General features: G+C 35.5%; 1 protein-coding gene across 1 annotated transcript; it reads left to right on the forward strand.

Annotated features, from left to right (window-relative positions):
• Window positions 1–1572: 1572 nt before the first annotated feature.
• Window positions 1573–16235, forward strand: LOC107691805 (out at first protein homolog). The gene is made up of 5 exons (XM_016490611.1): window positions 1573–1788; window positions 7884–8018; window positions 8432–8612; window positions 13477–13485; window positions 15562–16235. The coding sequence occupies exons 1-5, from the start codon at window positions 1573–1575 to the stop codon at window positions 15813–15815; spliced, it is 795 nt and encodes a 264-aa protein (XP_016346097.1). The 3' UTR covers window positions 15816–16235.
• The last annotated feature ends 1528 nt before the right edge of the window (window positions 16236–17763 follow it).

Raw genomic sequence — 17763 nt, forward strand, 5'->3', positions numbered from 1 at the left:
ATGATGACATTATACAGTCATTGTTTTTTCTTAAGTCTACTTTTAATCTTTTTTGCAACAGATTTATAATAATTTTGTGTGCGGTTACAAATTATTATAGTGAATTGTAGTGCATACCAGGAATGTATGTTTAATGTGGGCCTGCAAAAGACTTAAGAAGATCAAAAGGTTAAAGTTCAGCTAGAAGTGAGGGTCACCTGCCACCTTCTGGCATCCTGCTGCCAATGCTGTTTAAAACCATAAACACTGGCAATACACTTTTTGGTGCCCATGTTAACAGGTTAGACTAGTTAAAGGGGTCATATGATGTTGCTAAAAAGAACATTATTTTGTGTATTTGGTGTAATGAAATGTGTTTATGCGGTTTAAGGTTAAAAAAACATTATTTTCCACATACTGTACATTATTGTTTAAAATTGAAATCGCATCATATGACCCCTTTAAGATTCAACAACAAACATTTTTCAAATATCTTCCAGTGTGTTCTGCAGAAGAAAGAAAATTATACAAGTTTGGAACAGGGTGAGTAGATGATGGTAGAATTATAGTTGCTGGGTTTGTTTGACAACTAGAAAACTGGTAAATACTTTTGTCATATTTTTTAATAACATAAACACTTCTTTGACACGCGAAACCTAGCAAACTTCTTGAATTGTTTTACTTTAAAAGTGCCCTGGAGAGATGGCATATGGTGTAAAAAAAAATAGAGTGTCTTATTGTTTGCAAATCTGTGAATGAGATGCATATTTGGTATTAATTTTAAAAGATATTGGGAAAAGATATTTTTTAAAAATACCTATTTGATGAAAGAGATGAAAGTATATAATATAATTTACAGGATACTAAACTTAATATTATTTAACAGATTTAACTTTATTTATTGTCAAATGGACAAATAACAATACCATATTTAAATACATTTTAAAAATATATAAAAATTAGGCTATGTTTTTATGAAAATATAAACCAATGTGCATGCCCCAGGTTTATATGTGACATTATATTTGATGGGTTATAGATTATAAAAACTAGGGCTAACTTATTGAAACAAAAATAACGACATTTCTTACGATCCTCCTCCCTATGGTCAGTTCAGTATAGGTTTTAACAGTCTTGAAATTTGAGCCTGTGCCTTTAAGAAGTGGCCCCATGCAGTGCCGGGAGCCCGAGGCGCCTTTAGCCAAATTACTGAAGTTCAGAGGAAGTGACGGGAATATACAGGAGCTTTCTTTAAGAGTTAGTAATTCAACGAACAGAAAAAGAAATGTATACAGAGAAGGCTTTTAAGAAGAAACTGTTCGTGTATAATAAAGCCAGTATTTTCTGAGTCACAACAACGCAAACATAAGATGAAAATTAAAATTTTGACGGAGGCGCAGTTTCTGCGAACATGATCGAGCTGCAAGTATTAGTTTACAAACTATTATTTTATAATCGACCGTTAACTACCAATCTAAAAAGTAGTTTACATACGCTGTCCACCGTTTTGTTGTCTGTTTTAAGTAATGTACTCTGACGATATGGGCATATCGTACGGGCAGTATTGAGTTTACATCCTTGGCGTCCTTTGTAATGAACGCGAGAGTGGCTTTAGTCCAAATAGCGTTCGTCGTGTTTACGCTGCTATTATCGGTAAGTGTTTGCTCACAGTTGACGGTGCTCGTTCGTCTCAACGATGGTCAAATAACGGAGGAGCTATTAGAGGCGGATAGTGAGAAGGACATTATAACAGTGGAGTTCAGGCAGACAGACGGGACTCTCATCACATTCCTGTCTGATTTTAAGCGCGTGAGTATAAATCCAACTAAATGTATTTCAACCACAGCTGCGATTGAACTTGAAAATAGTCACAGACTTACACCTTCAAATCCCAGTGCAGCCCTGCAATACAACTGTATTACTGTGGCAACAAAATAATAAGTCAAGGTTTATTTTTGTTGGACGTGCACCATACTAAGTATATAAGTAATACTAAAGTAAATACTCTGGTATATAAACTTCAATACCATGGTATCTCAGACTACCATTACTATCTGATGCATGTTGCATTTTAATTAAAAGTAAAAAGGTATTTCAAAATGCATAGTATATTCCAAAAACATAGACTTACCAGTCTTTGGTAGTTTTTTGTTTTTTTTGGTTACACTTTATTTTAAGGTGTCCTTGTTACAGTGTAATTTGACATTTAAGTACTGAGTAATATTAATTAACTACATACTATATGGTTAGGGTTAGGATTAGGGTTTAGTTTAGGTTTATTTGCATGTAATTATGCATAATTTAATGTTATTATAATAGTAAGTATACTTACTATTCGTCAGTGTTAAATTCCCAGTGTTAAAGCATGTCAGAGTAAAGTGTTGACGTTATAGAGTTAGATTTTGAGAAATTAAGACTATCAGAGATAGAAGCTGATTTGATTCAGTGTAAAATCACAGTGTTACAGGTAACCAACACTTGCCAATGTTATTTCCAACATCCTGGTATTTATGCAGCGCTGTCACTGAAGAATCTTCCATACGCCATTTCCCTCAGTTTCAGAATAGCAACTGGTAAATCAAGCTACCTCAGTGTTTGTACTTTATAGACTTTCTGTATGGAAATACAGTTATAAATGTACTGTTAGTTAAATGACTTAAGACAGAGTTTTAAGTGAGAGTTTGGCGGTTCAATCGTGGTTGGTTGTGTAGTTAGTTCGCCGAACTAAGCGGTACTTTCTTGACTTCTATTCAATACTGACAGCTATTAGAATGTTATTTTAAGTAATTGAATGTACGTGAGTGTGTTTAAATGGCCGCGTTTTGCACTTTCACAGACATTAAGTAGTTGTATAGCCATGGACTTAACATTATTGGACATGTACAAGTTTTTTTTTCTCCTGCATGGTGCCTAAAAACATAACATTTACATGTACACGGTATTTCTGTCTCCGTAAAGGCTATTTTGTGCGCTGTTACAGCCACCAGTCTGTAAAAAAAAAAAGAAAAATCAACGTTTCCTTTAATTCGTATTTTAGCGCCCAAACGAGCGAGGGGAAGCTCAGTCTCTGCTGGTGCAATTCTTCCAGACGCCGTTTTCCCTCGCTTAAGAGAGTTGCTGAAGTATATCTGGTGAGTAAATTAATAAAGTAATTTAATGTACATAAGTGTGTTTAAATGGCTGCCTTTTTGCTCTTCCTCAGACATTTGTTCACCCAAAAATAAAATAAAATCAACGCTACTTCTTTAATCCGTATTTTAGCGCCGAAACTAGCAAGGGGAAGCCCTGCCTCTGCTCTTGCAGTACTTCCAGACGCCATTGTCTACGCTTAAGAGAGTTAAAGATACTTCTCTGGCAAGTAAAGCTACTTAAAGGGTACTTCAATATTTCACCAAAAATGAAAATTCTGTCTTTAATTACTCACCCTCATGTCGTTCCAAACCCGTAAGACCTCCGTTCATCTTTGGAACACAAATTAAGATATTTTTGATGGAAGCTGAGATCTCTCAGACCCTCCATAGACAACAAGGTTACTACCACGATCAAGGTCCAGAAAAGTATAAAGGAGATAGGTAAAACAATCCATGTGACATCAGGGGTTCAACTAATTTTACGAAGCTACGAGAATAGTTTTTGTGCACAAAAGAAAGGAAAAAAAAAAACAGACTTTATTCAAATTTGTCTCCGCGTCACCCTAGCGTCATTTTGGAGAATATCCACTGAACGCAAAGCACATAATTACTTATTATAATGACTTATACCGTCTTTTTACGCGTTTCGTTGCGTATCGCACTGCATAAACAAAACTATGTCTGCATTTGTGATCGAAGAAACGACAAACAACAAGCACTACTCTACACTGATCAAAACTCGTGTTTGAATCGTCAATGGCAAATTCTTTAAATGTAAAAAAACGTACTTACAGACTGTGAAGCCAAGTTGCTGAATGATGTATAGGTGTTAACGTTTGTCGGACACTTCATCATTCAAGTGTATACTTGATTCGACATCTCAAACTTTCACATGGTTTATATCCTGGCAAAAAGTTTCATTTGTTGTGTGCACAGGATGGTTGTTCTTTGGAGTTTAAAAGTTACTGTGGTTTCAGACGACATCTTAAACTTTTTCACAGTGACAGTGACACTGAACTTCCGAGTTGCTCTGATGAAATATCAGATTCAACTGTCATCACATCTGTAGGTATGCCGGCTCTGCCTATGAGTGGACCAAACAGTTCATCATCTTAAGAAATACATTTTCTCTTGATGCAAATGGAGGCCGTTTTGAGCATCTGCATGCATTTCAGGTTGAAGAACTTGATGATTTTTGCATTGTGAAGCAACATGAACTGCAGCACCCCAAACCCTTTGACCTTCAGATGTCATATGACTCTGATTCGTTCTTGTATGTTGTTACAGATTGTTGCCTTTTGTAGAGCACTGAAACTGCATGTGCTATGTTGTTAAATAAACAGTTGAAATTTGGCTTTGAAGGGTTGTTTTAACAGTTCAACATTTTACAACTGTTTGGAGTTTTAAACACTTACTGCAGTGTTGTTATTGAACTCTAATAGTGTTACATTTTTACACCCTATTAGTGTTGGTAATATCAACTACTTATTTCAGTGTTGTTTTTGAACTCTTAATAGTGTTACATTTTTACACCCTATTAGTGTTGGTAATATCAACTACTTATTTCAGTGTTGTTTTTGAACTCTTAATAGTGTTACATTTTTACACCCTATTAGTGTTGGTAATATCAACTACTTATTTCAGTGTTGTTTTTGAACTCTAATAGTGTTACATTTTAACACCATGTTAGTGTTGGTAATATCAACACTTTTGAAAGTGTTACATTGACACTCATGTGGTGGTATCCATATATACACTGACAAAGTGTTAAATTTAACTATTGTTAAATTTCCGATTTCAGATTTGCTGTATACATGTAAGGTAAGAAGGACACCTTAAAATATAGTGTTAGCCTATATTATTTTTCTATTATGGTAAATGAATGTCATTATGATAGCATCATTTGCTATCATGGTGCTGTATGTACAGCATCAACGTACCGTGGTATTACCATCTGATGCTGCACCATGGTACTTTTTAAAATGGTGATATAAGTCTCCAAACAAAAACACTTTTTGTGACTTGATGGCACTACTTACCATCACTTGGTTTAATATGGTTAAAGAACTGAGCTTTTAAAATGCTTTTCAGCGAGACATCAGATCTAGTTTTATGAATCACACAACACGTGTATTTATCAGCTTGAATGTTATTTTAAACGTTTGAGAGGACTTTAAAGTGGCATTGTTAGATTTATATTGAATCATGTATCTAACAGATGGATTTGTTTGTGCTGATGTAAATTACTATCTGAAGATCATATTTTGGCCATAAAACATCTACAATACTCAGATAGTCATACAGCCAAAGTCATGCTGTGGACTGTATGGGAAACATCATGCAATATGCAAAGCAGCCAAAGAAACACAAAGCATGGAACATCCATGATTGTATATTATATAACATAATTAAATTAATTTTTCCATTTGTGATTTAAAGGAGTTTTTGTACTAATTACCTCTAAACATTAAAACACATGATTTGGATGCATTTAAAAGAACGGAGTGTCTATTTACACTAAGTGCAAATATCCCACCTTGTTGGCAGAGGCTATTTACACTAACTCCACCCAGAAACGTGTGATGGGGATGGTCAACAATATAAAAGATGGCAGACAATCATCAGCTTCAGTGGCGTAGGTGGTAAAGCGTGTATCGTAGTCTTTTTGACGCAATCGACCCGGGTTTGAATCTGCCTTTTGCCTAACTTTTTTTTTCTCCCTTTTCAAATCTCATATCACATCGGAAAGGCATTTATTTTCAATAAAAATTAAGGAAATAATCAAAAAGTTGAAAATAAAGTATCGGGTAGGGTTAGGGTAGGTGTAGGGAGGGCTTTATTGTTCCAATAAGGTGGCATCCATTTAATAATTTGAATTTAAATGATAATTTACACTCAATACGTTATTACTGCATACTGTTTTATAATGTACTATAATAATGAGGTGCAGATTATTGCCACTATTTGCAATAAGTAGTATAAATAGCAGAAAGTCCTGCTATTTTCACTTAGTGTAAATAGAATCCATTGCTATTTGCACTTCGTGTAAATAGCCTCTATCGCTATATACACTTAGTGCAAATAGCCACTGCCTTAAAAGAATGTTCTGGGTTCAGTACAAGTTATTGTTCGCATAGTATTGTTTACCACAAAATTACTTATAGGTTACAAAAAATATCTAGGTTACAGCAGGGTTGCCAGGTCTGCATAACCAAACCTGCTTAATTGGTTTTTAAAACGCTTGGTGGAAAACCACAGATTTGGCAACACTGGGTTACAGTGAGGCACTTGCAATGGAAGTGAACAGGGCCAATTTTTAAACATTAAAATACTTAATGTTTTAAGGCTGTAGCTACTAGATATAAACATTATGTGTTAACATGATTATTGTGTGAAAATATAAAATACTAACATTTTCTGTATAAGAGTTGCGACAAGTCAAATTTATTTGCTGGTGTAATCAATATTATGCCACAAATGCTGCCGATTGAGCGGAACTGTACTGAACCCGAAATATTCCTTTAAGAGCAGTAGGACCTTGCTGTCCTGAAAACATTGTGTCTATGAAGTACTTCCTCCCACTCCATATAGTGTCATTTTGATGGCCTGACTCACAACAGTTTTACCATCACACACACACACACATTCCTCTCTACATTCAAGAAGCCATTAGCTTTTAGTGAAGCAATGCCAACTTTTCTTTATCACTCTTTGTAACAGAATCTACCAGACCTTTTAAAAACAAAGTCTATTCTCCTAGTTTTTTGAGGAAAACGAGCCTGTTCTCTAGCTGACGTTCACACTGCTCCAGTCATATTCAGTGTGATTGCTGTAGTGCAGTTACCACTAGGACGGAGGCAAAGAAAAGCAGTATTGTTGTCATGAAAGAGAGGCTGTATTCTCGGTTATGTGCATATGGGAGCAGTTAGCCTGCTTTGCTCTGGGTAAGTTGGTGGATCAGCTGATGCTCAGGCTCGTGGTAAGAGGTTACGCTTGAGATGCATGTGCTCTGAAGAGCTGGTCTGTTTATAGACAGGGGCCTCTCTTTTGTTTTAGTGTTCACAAAATAAAGGCTTTAAAAAATTGTATAACAAGTAACTTTTGGAATTAAAAAAACATCATTCCAAAACAACTTTTGGAATTGAGACTAAATGGTTCCTGATGGTTTTACATCTAATTCTTCACATTAATTCTTAAATCTTTTGCAGTTAACGTGTCTTTTCTTCTCCACCTGTTTTTTTCTGACCCCACTGTCCCAGTGAGCATTTTGCTGTCCAATGGTCATGTCTTAACTGCAATTTCTGTATTGCATTAGTTTTGAATATTTCTCATGGGGATTTAATCATTTGTGGCATCTCCGTCTGAGTTAAACCTCTGTTTTGGCTCATTTTATCTGTAAAAGAAAACATGCCTAATAATTCTGCACACCTGGATATAAGGAGTTTTCACTTCCAGCCTTCATGGACAATTATATATCACTTATCAGTTCAAATGATTAAATACAGAATCAATAGTAGTTATTAAGATTGATGTGGTTTGGAATTGTTAAAATGTGCTTGGAAAACAAATATCATCAGAATATCAACGTGCCTAATAATTATGCACACTGCACAGTCTGTATACTGTATGTGAGCCTGTTCTTCCAATTAGCATATCCTGTAGTTTCATAGGAAAGACATCCTGGTAATAAAATCCCCTAATTCATTGCTAAAATGTAGGTTTGTCTTATGACTGTGTCTAAGCACACATTTTCTTTCTAATATTTTCTAACAGCATGTGAAGATCTTTCATGCACTGGTGCTTGGGGAGCCAGAGAAGGGCCAATCTCAGTACCAGGCCCTCTGCTTCATCTCGCATTTGGATCATGGAGAGCTCATCCCGAGTGAGGCCATGGCTCGACTCAGACAGGTCAACATTTAAAGAATTTTAAAGCATCATCTGTGGCACCCTGCTGAAAAGACCAGCTTCAGCTAACTTTCATGCTGGTTGTGGCTTAAAGAGATAGTTCACCCCAAAATTAAAATTCTGTCGTCATTTATTCACCCTCATGTTTTTCCAAGCATGTACACATTTCTTTCTTGTTCCATTTACTTTTGAAGTATGGACAAAAAATAACTTTTTTTTTTTTTTTTTCAAAATGCACAATGCATAGCACAGGAATAAATGTTAGTCACAAAGAAAGTCATACACATATATTATGTATTGCTAATCAGCAGGGAGAGAATTATTGAACCATTGATGGCTTAATGTCAGTATTTTTGTGATTTGTTTCTTAGTATTAACCTTATGCCCTGAGACGTTCTTATGTGTGAACCCAACAGAAATACCCTCATGTGGTGCGAAGTGCGGACGAGAGACGCAGTGTGGAACAGTTCACTATGAATGCAGCGCTCAACATGAGTCGCTCCTGGCACCTCAGTACTCATATTCATAATGTCTGCAGGGATGCACGAGACCTGGTGTACACACGACAGCAAGATGTCAAATACTGGCTGGAGAAAGGTTAGATGAGAGGGTCGTTAATACAGCCCCATTAAGGCTGGTAATATTACTAATATTACTCGTGCTCTGTGAAGTACTGTTTTCAACAACTATATTAATATATAACTATTTTTAACATTGATAACATTGATAACTGCTTCTTGAGCACCAAATCAGCATATTAGAATGATTTCTGAAAGATCATGTGACACTGAAGACTAGTTACACCCTATTAGTGTTGGTAATATCAACTACTTATTTCAGTGTTGTTTTTGAACTCTAATAGTGTTACATTTTAACACCATGTTAGTGTTGGTAATATCAACACTTTTGAAAGTGTTACATTAACACTCATGTGGTGGTATCCATATATACACTGACAAAGTGTTAAATTTAACTATTGTTAAATTTCCGATTTCAGATTTGCTGTATACATGTAAGGTAAGAAGGACACCTTAAAATATAGTGTTAGCCTATATTATTTTTCTATTATGGTAAATGAATGTCATTATGATAGCATCATTTGCTATCATGGTGCTGTATGTACAGCATCAACGTACCGTGGTATTACCATCTGATGCTGCACCATGGTACTTTTTAAAATGGTGATATAAGTCTCCAAACAAAAACACTTTTTGTGACTTGATGGCACTACTTACCATCACTTGGTTTAATATGGTTAAAGAACTGAGCTTTTAAAATGCTTTTCAGCGAGACATCAGATCTAGTTTTATGAATCACACAACACGTGTATTTATCAGCTTGAATGTTATTTTAAACGTTTGAGAGGACTTTAAAGTGGCATTGTTAGATTTATATTGAATCATGTATCTAACAGATGGATTTGTTTGTGCTGATGTAAATTACTATCTGAAGATCATATTTTGGCCATAAAACATCTACAATACTCAGATAGTCATACAGCCAAAGTCATGCTGTGGACTGTATGGGAAACATCATGCAATATGCAAAGCAGCCAAAGAAACACAAAGCATGGAACATCCATGATTGTATATTATATAACATAATTAAATTAATTTTTCCATTTGTGATTTAAAGGAGTTTTTGTACTAATTACCTCTAAACATTAAAACACATGATTTGGATGCATTTAAAAGAACGGAGTGTCTATTTACACTAAGTGCAAATAGCCCACCTTGTTGGCAGAGGCTATTTACACTAACTCCACCCAGAAACGTGTGATGGGGATGGTCAACAATATAAAAGATGGCAGACAATCATCAGCTTCAGTGGCGTAGGTGGTAAAGCGTGTATCGTAGTCTTTTTGACGCAATCGACCCGGGTTTGAATCTGCCTTTTGCCTAACTTTTTTTTTCTCCCTTTTCAAATCTCATATCACATCGGAAAGGCATTTATTTTCAACAAAAATTAAGGAAATAATCAAAAAGTTGAAAATAAAGTATCGGGTAGGGTTAGGGTAGGTGTAGGGAGGGCTTTATTGTTCCAATAAGGTGGCATCCATTTAATAATTTGAATTTAAATGATAATTTACACTCAATACGTTATTACTGCATACTGTTTTATAATGTACTATAATAATGAGGTGCAGATTATTGCCACTATTTGCAATAAGTAGTATAAATAGCAGAAAGTCCTGCTATTTTCACTTAGTGTAAATAGAATCCATTGCTATTTGCACTTCGTGTAAATAGCCTCTATCGCTATATACACTTAGTGCAAATAGCCACTGCCTTAAAAGAATGTTCTGGGTTCAGTACAAGTTATTGTTCGCATAGTATTGTTTACCACAAAATTACTTATAGGTTACAAAAAATATCTAGGTTACAGCAGGGTTGCCAGGTCTGCATAACCAAACCTGCTTAATTGGTTTTTAAAACGCTTGGTGGAAAACCACAGATTTGGCAACACTGGGTTACAGTGAGGCACTTGCAATGGAAGTGAACAGGGCCAATTTTTAAACATTAAAATACTTAATGTTTTAAGGCTGTAGCTACTAGATATAAACATTATGTGTTAACATGATTATTGTGTGAAAATATAAAATACTAACATTTTCTGTATAAGAGTTGCGACAAGTCAAATTTATTTGCTGGTGTAATCAATATTATGCCACAAATGCTGCCGATTGAGCGGAACTGTACTGAACCCGAAATATTCCTTTAAGAGCAGTAGGACCTTGCTGTCCTGAAAACATTGTGTCTATGAAGTACTTCCTCCCACTCCATATAGTGTCATTTTGATGGCCTGACTCACAACAGTTTTACCATCACACACACACACACATTCCTCTCTACATTCAAGAAGCCATTAGCTTTTAGTGAAGCAATGCCAACTTTTCTTTATCACTCTTTGTAACAGAATCTACCAGACCTTTTAAAAACAAAGTCTATTCTCCTAGTTTTTTGAGGAAAACGAGCCTGTTCTCTAGCTGACGTTCACACTGCTCCAGTCATATTCAGTGTGATTGCTGTAGTGCAGTTACCACTAGGACGGAGGCAAAGAAAAGCAGTATTGTTGTCATGAAAGAGAGGCTGTATTCTCGGTTATGTGCATATGGGAGCAGTTAGCCTGCTTTGCTCTGGGTAAGTTGGTGGATCAGCTGATGCTCAGGCTCGTGGTAAGAGGTTACGCTTGAGATGCATGTGCTCTGAAGAGCTGGTCTGTTTATAGACAGGGGCCTCTCTTTTGTTTTAGTGTTCACAAAATAAAGGCTTTAAAAAATTGTATAACAAGTAACTTTTGGAATTAAAAAAACATCATTCCAAAACAACTTTTGGAATTGAGACTAAATGGTTCCTGATGGTTTTACATCTAATTCTTCACATTAATTCTTAAATCTTTTGCAGTTAACGTGTCTTTTCTTCTCCACCTGTTTTTTTCTGACCCCACTGTCCCAGTGAGCATTTTGCTGTCCAATGGTCATGTCTTAACTGCAATTTCTGTATTGCATTAGTTTTGAATATTTCTCATGGGGATTTAATCATTTGTGGCATCTCCGTCTGAGTTAAACCTCTGTTTTGGCTCATTTTATCTGTAAAAGAAAACATGCCTAATAATTCTGCACACCTGGATATAAGGAGTTTTCACTTCCAGCCTTCATGGACAATTATATATCACTTATCAGTTCAAATGATTAAATACAGAATCAATAGTAGTTATTAAGATTGATGTGGTTTGGAATTGTTAAAATGTGCTTGGAAAACAAATATCATCAGAATATCAACGTGCCTAATAATTATGCACACTGCACAGTCTGTATACTGTATGTGAGCCTGTTCTTCCAATTAGCATATCCTGTAGTTTCATAGGAAAGACATCCTGGTAATAAAATCCCCTAATTCATTGCTAAAATGTAGGTTTGTCTTATGACTGTGTCTAAGCACACATTTTCTTTCTAATATTTTCTAACAGCATGTGAAGATCTTTCATGCACTGGTGCTTGGGGAGCCAGAGAAGGGCCAATCTCAGTACCAGGCCCTCTGCTTCATCTCGCATTTGGATCATGGAGAGCTCATCCCGAGTGAGGCCATGGCTCGACTCAGACAGGTCAACATTTAAAGAATTTTAAAGCATCATCTGTGGCACCCTGCTGAAAAGACCAGCTTCAGCTAACTTTCATGCTGGTTGTGGCTTAAAGAGATAGTTCACCCCAAAATTAAAATTCTGTCGTCATTTATTCACCCTCATGTTTTTCCAAGCATGTACACATTTCTTTCTTGTTCCATTTACTTTTGAAGTATGGACAAAAAATAACTTTTTTTTTTTTTTTTTTCAAAATGCACAATGCATAGCACAGGAATAAATGTTAGTCACAAAGAAAGTCATACACATATATTATGTATTGCTAATCAGCAGGGAGAGAATTATTGAACCATTGATGGCTTAATGTCAGTATTTTTGTGATTTGTTTCTTAGTATTAACCTTATGCCCTGAGACGTTCTTATGTGTGAACCCAACAGAAATACCCTCATGTGGTGCGAAGTGCGGACGAGAGACGCAGTGTGGAACAGTTCACTATGAATGCAGCGCTCAACATGAGTCGCTCCTGGCACCTCAGTACTCATATTCATAATGTCTGCAGGGATGCACGAGACCTGGTGTACACACGACAGCAAGATGTCAAATACTGGCTGGAGAAAGGTTAGATGAGAGGGTCGTTAATACAGCCCCATTAAGGCTGGTAATATTACTCAGTTTCACTGTGCTCTGTGAAGTACTGTTTTCAACAACTATATTAATATATAACTATTTTTAACATTGATAATAATAATAACTGCTTCTTGAGCACCAAATCAGCATATTAGAATGATTTCTGAAAGATCATGTGACACTGAAGACTAGGGTAATGATGCTGAAAATTCAGCTTTACCACCACAAGAATAACGTTCATTTTAAAAGATATAAAATTAGAAAACACTTATTTTAAATTGTAATAATATTTCACAATATTACTGGTTTTAGTGTATTTTTCATCAAATATTAGTGTAAATCTCATATACTTTACATATTTATATATTTACCATTATGTAGCCTAGCCTTATTACTAGGGATGCATGATATTATCGGACCGATATCGGAATCGGCCGATAATGGCTTTAAATGTACATATCGGCATCGGCCCGATATGAAAAATTATGCCGATATGTCTTGCCGACAAGAGGAATACGTTAAATATACGTTAAATATTAATACGTTGGGTTAGTTCACCCAAAAATGAAAATTCTGTCATCAATTACTCACCCCCGTGTTGTTCGAAACCCCTAAGATCTTCGTTCATCTTCAGAACACAATTTAAAGGGGTCATATGATGGAAGGCCAAACAAAGTATTTTCGCTTTCACAACGAAACACAGCGTTACACACGGCGGCTTAGAGTGAGCGGCGGCTGGCGGATTTGACGAAGGAGCGGCCGGTGGGCTTGCGGCAACCACATGTGACGACCCCGGGCTGGACTCCGCTTCGTACACAGGATCATGTGACACTGAAGACTAGGGTAATGATGCTGAAAATTCAGCTTTACCACCACAAGAATAACGTTCATTTTAAAAGATATAAAATTAGAAAACACTTATTTTAAATTGTAATAATATTTCACAATATTACTGGTTTTAGTGTATTTTTCATCAAATATTAGTGTAAATCTCATATACTTTACATATTTATATATTTACCATTATGTAGCCTAGCCTTATTACTAGGGATGCATGATATTATCGGACCGATATCGGAATCGGCCGATAATGGCGAGTTACGAAGCTACAAGAATACTTTTTTTGTGCGAAGAAAACAAAAATAACGACTTTATTCTACATTTTCGTCTCTACTGCGTCACTTTGGACGTGCGTTCACGACAGTATCATGACATGAGCGTGTACTGAATGATGATCAAATTCACTGTTTTGGATCATTGCATTTAAACTAAGAATGCACGTACAGAATGATGCGTTCGGTGTATGATAGAGTAGATAGGCAGCCTCCCCTGGGTCCAAATGCCCAATCGGTAAGGAGTTTAGGCGCGGTTGGCCTACTTTTAATAAAATTAATGTAAAATACACAAATAACATTTAGACTGTGTTTCTGATTAAATAAAGTAGTAATTGATGTCATAAAATCATGAGTATGTTTTGATTTAAAGGTCAGAAGCTATAGCTTACATGAAAAAAAATCACAAACATGATACTTGTAAATTAAATATTTTTATATATACTGATTTATTCATTAATGTGTAATATGTTATATTTTTTAAACATTATGAGCTCTAAAAGATTTTTAACATTTTTATAACTCCTTTGCTTTAGACCATCTACATATGGTAAATCTTAAAATAAAATGTTAAGGTTACTACTGCATCTTTTTGAGAGAAAAAAAATGCAGCGATTGATATATAGTTTATTTATAGTTATTTTCAAAGCTTCAATGTACTGTCATTATAAAAGAACTTCATTATTGTTTATTTAATTCTAACAAATAAGTTCTTGTTAAAAACTAACCAAAATTAAAAATTATTTGCTTATAATTTCCACACAGGAGAGACTTGGTGTTGTTTCCAAAGAAAAAAGGAACTATATCGGTATCGGCATCGGCTATCGGCCAAAATGAGTTGAAGAATATTGGCATATCGGATATCGGCAAAAATCCAATATCATGCATCCCTACTTATTACATTTAACATGTTTTAAAGTGCAAAAATAACTAATAACATCCTTAACCTGCAAATATCATACCACTCTACATTACGGATGTGCATCTCCATAACTGAGGCCGATGCGATACGTATCTCCATGCATAGCTAATGATATGATACATTAAAGATACATATGAAGCCGCTATCGATGCGATTCACCCCTATTACGATGTAGTGCGATCCAATTCCGATTCGATTCAACACAATGCGATGCTATGCAGTTCAATAATGTACAGATAGTTCGCTTTTATTTCTTTGGTTCAGACAGTCATGTTAATCTGTATTCTATGTGACTCTCAGGACATGCTTCAGTCTCCGTAGTGCTGTGATACGTCATAGTCACGTAGCAGCAGTGATGATGAGAGAACGTGCTTAAGAAACAGTTTAAAGAGGAGAAATCAATCTACATATAAAATACTGGTCACAAATTATTGGTCAATTTCTAAATAATAAAAGTATAGCACATCTACTAATAATTATATCTAAATGAATCATTTTTTCCTGATGCAAATATGTTAGAAACGATGCATCGTGATACAAATGCCAACTTGTATTTAATGCACACTTTTGCATCGCATCGTTAACATTAATGCTGATGCACCGGTGCGAATCGGTGAATCTTACCATCCCTTCTCTACATTATTTACATTCAGTTTGTTTTGTGCCAAGAACAACATTTTTTTCCCCTGTCAAAATTAGATTTTTAATCCATTTATTTATTTATTTTTATTTTATTTTTTTGAAAATGACCATGACTGTATGCTGGGCCTTTTAACCAAGTCTTTTTCTCTTGACGGGTTGAAGGTTCAGTATTTGACGTCTTTCCTCAGAGTTTGAATGTGACTGACTTGCAGAGCTGCAGCTCCACAACAGACCCATGGCAGCCCTGCGCCTGCAGTTACAGGTTAAACCTGGAGTGGTTCCCCTGTCAGCTGAAGTACTGCCGGGGCCAGGGCTCGAACCCTTACAAATGTGGCATTAAGAGCTGCAGCAAAGGCTACCGCTTCGACTTCTACATGCCTCATAAACAGCTGTGCCTTTGGGATGAGGACAATTAGCAGCATCTGACAAAGGAAATTTGGTTTTCTTAAAATAATGTATTTGTTTGTTTGTGGGAAACATTTTTGTAAGGTACTCTACAACAATGCAAATCTTTTTCTTAAAGAAAGGAACCATTTTGATAATGAGATTATCTAGAAATGACTTGTGCACTTCAGTGATTTGGAAGAAGCTATACATTTTGTCTCAACAGGGAACTTTCTCTGACACGCCTTTAATGGTAGTGAAAGAATGGATATTTTGATGTGGATTGTCAAGCCATTTATCTTTTTTTACTTTTGGTCATCACTACAATGGTACCTCAGGGCAGGAAATAGTTTTATTATAATAAGTTGTATGTTTAGTTCTGCTTAGGGCAGCTGTATTGTAGCTCTTGTTTTTATTCTGTTTAGTTTTTACGTTACTACATTTTTGCGTTAAAATATTGGAATGCTAAAGTCTTAGCTATCCATAACATTCCCAGTGTTGGTGACATTAGTATAAGTATAAAGGAGAATATTTTGATAAATATTCAAATCCCATTGTACAAAAGGTTTACAATATGATGTCTGAATGTGGGTATCTCTGTTTTTTTCCTTTGTATTTTAAAAGTTTCTAAGCTGTTTGATATTTTATGTTAAACCTTATTCATTCTGTTTACTTGGTTTTACCATGTTGCCTTCACTTTAAAGGAATAGTTCAGACATAAATGAAAATGTACTCACCCTCAAGCCATCCAAGATGTAGATACGTTTTTTTATTCATCAGAACCGATTTGAAGGAAGTTAGTATTACATCACTTGCTTACCAATGGATACTCTGCAGTGAATGGGTGCCATCAGAATGAGAGCTCAAACAGCTGATAAAAACATCACAACTCTAGTTGGTCAATTAATGTCTTGTAAAGTGAAAAAATGTGAGAACCAATTGGTAAGAAACTTTTTTTTTTTCTTTTTTGGTGAACTATTTCTTAAGTGATTCTTGTGATTCTGCCTACTACATTGTCAAAGTATTGTAATGCAATAATCTGCAACAGTTTAACTGCTGCAAAATAATATCTTCGACTTTTCAATACCATCATAAACAATTCAAGACTATTCACATTTTTGCTCTCTGTTTATGAAGCTAGGAATGTAAAGCTGCAACAAGCGGCCTAAGTGGCTGCTAAAATAGTGTCTCTGAACATATGTCAATTTATTGCAAATTTATTCAGTAGATGCCACATTTCTTATTCTCAGCTAAGTTGCTCTCTATAGCCTTGACTAATTCTAATTTACATTTCAATTGCAGCTGTCTTATGAAGAGTCTTTTGCTTTGGTTTGTGATATACAACATGGGTGTGTGAGCTTCAGTCTGGCGAGGCTCCGTATTCTCTTCTCTTACTCTCTGCTCTCTTGTGTCACTGTCATAAAATTATTTGCTAGTTTCTCTAATTCATATTTTTAGACTTTTTCCAGACATTGTTTTTCTTGTAGTATGAAAAGTATTTACAAGATAAAGCACTTGCAGTGGGTTAATGTGTAATGCAGTTTGAGTCTTCACATAACTGTACCAAATGTTGTATTCTACTACCTCGCAACAAGAGACCTCAATGTGTATTTTTACATTTATATCATGTAAAAGTTATTTTATTACAGTTATTTGCAATCATGTTGGTACTAATTTTAGATCTCTCATGTCTTTTCTTCAACAGTCTGGACATGAAACTCTTAACAGTTTTTACATATAACACTGTCCCGTATTCAAAACATTGCATTGTGTATTCGTATCTTAAAACCGTGCACTTGCAGAATCATTGGTTACAACTTATTTTTCATTAAATACTATAGGAACATTAACTTAGATCACCCACACACAAGATACTTGTTTCACTAGGGCTGGGTTTTGACACAAATTTCTCGATTCAATTCGATTCTCATTCACAAGCTTGCGATTCGATTCGATTCGATTCAATATCGATTATTTTGG

This window comes from Sinocyclocheilus anshuiensis, unplaced genomic scaffold (assembly GCF_001515605.1).
Source record: "Sinocyclocheilus anshuiensis isolate Anshui unplaced genomic scaffold, SAMN03320099.WGS_v1.1 scaffold246, whole genome shotgun sequence".
NCBI lineage: Eukaryota > Metazoa > Chordata > Actinopteri > Cypriniformes > Cyprinidae > Sinocyclocheilus > Sinocyclocheilus anshuiensis.

Coding starts and splice junctions, on each gene's coding strand:
- LOC107691805 (XM_016490611.1), top strand. CDS start 1,573: ATGAACGCGAGAGTGGCTTTAGTCCAAATAGCGTTCGTCGTGTTTACG. Junction 1,789..7,883: donor TCCTGTCTGATTTTAAGCGC/GTGAGTATAAAT, acceptor ATTTTCTAACAG/CATGTGAAGATCTTTCATGC. Junction 8,019..8,431: donor CCATGGCTCGACTCAGACAG/GTCAACATTTAA, acceptor TGAACCCAACAG/AAATACCCTCATGTGGTGCG.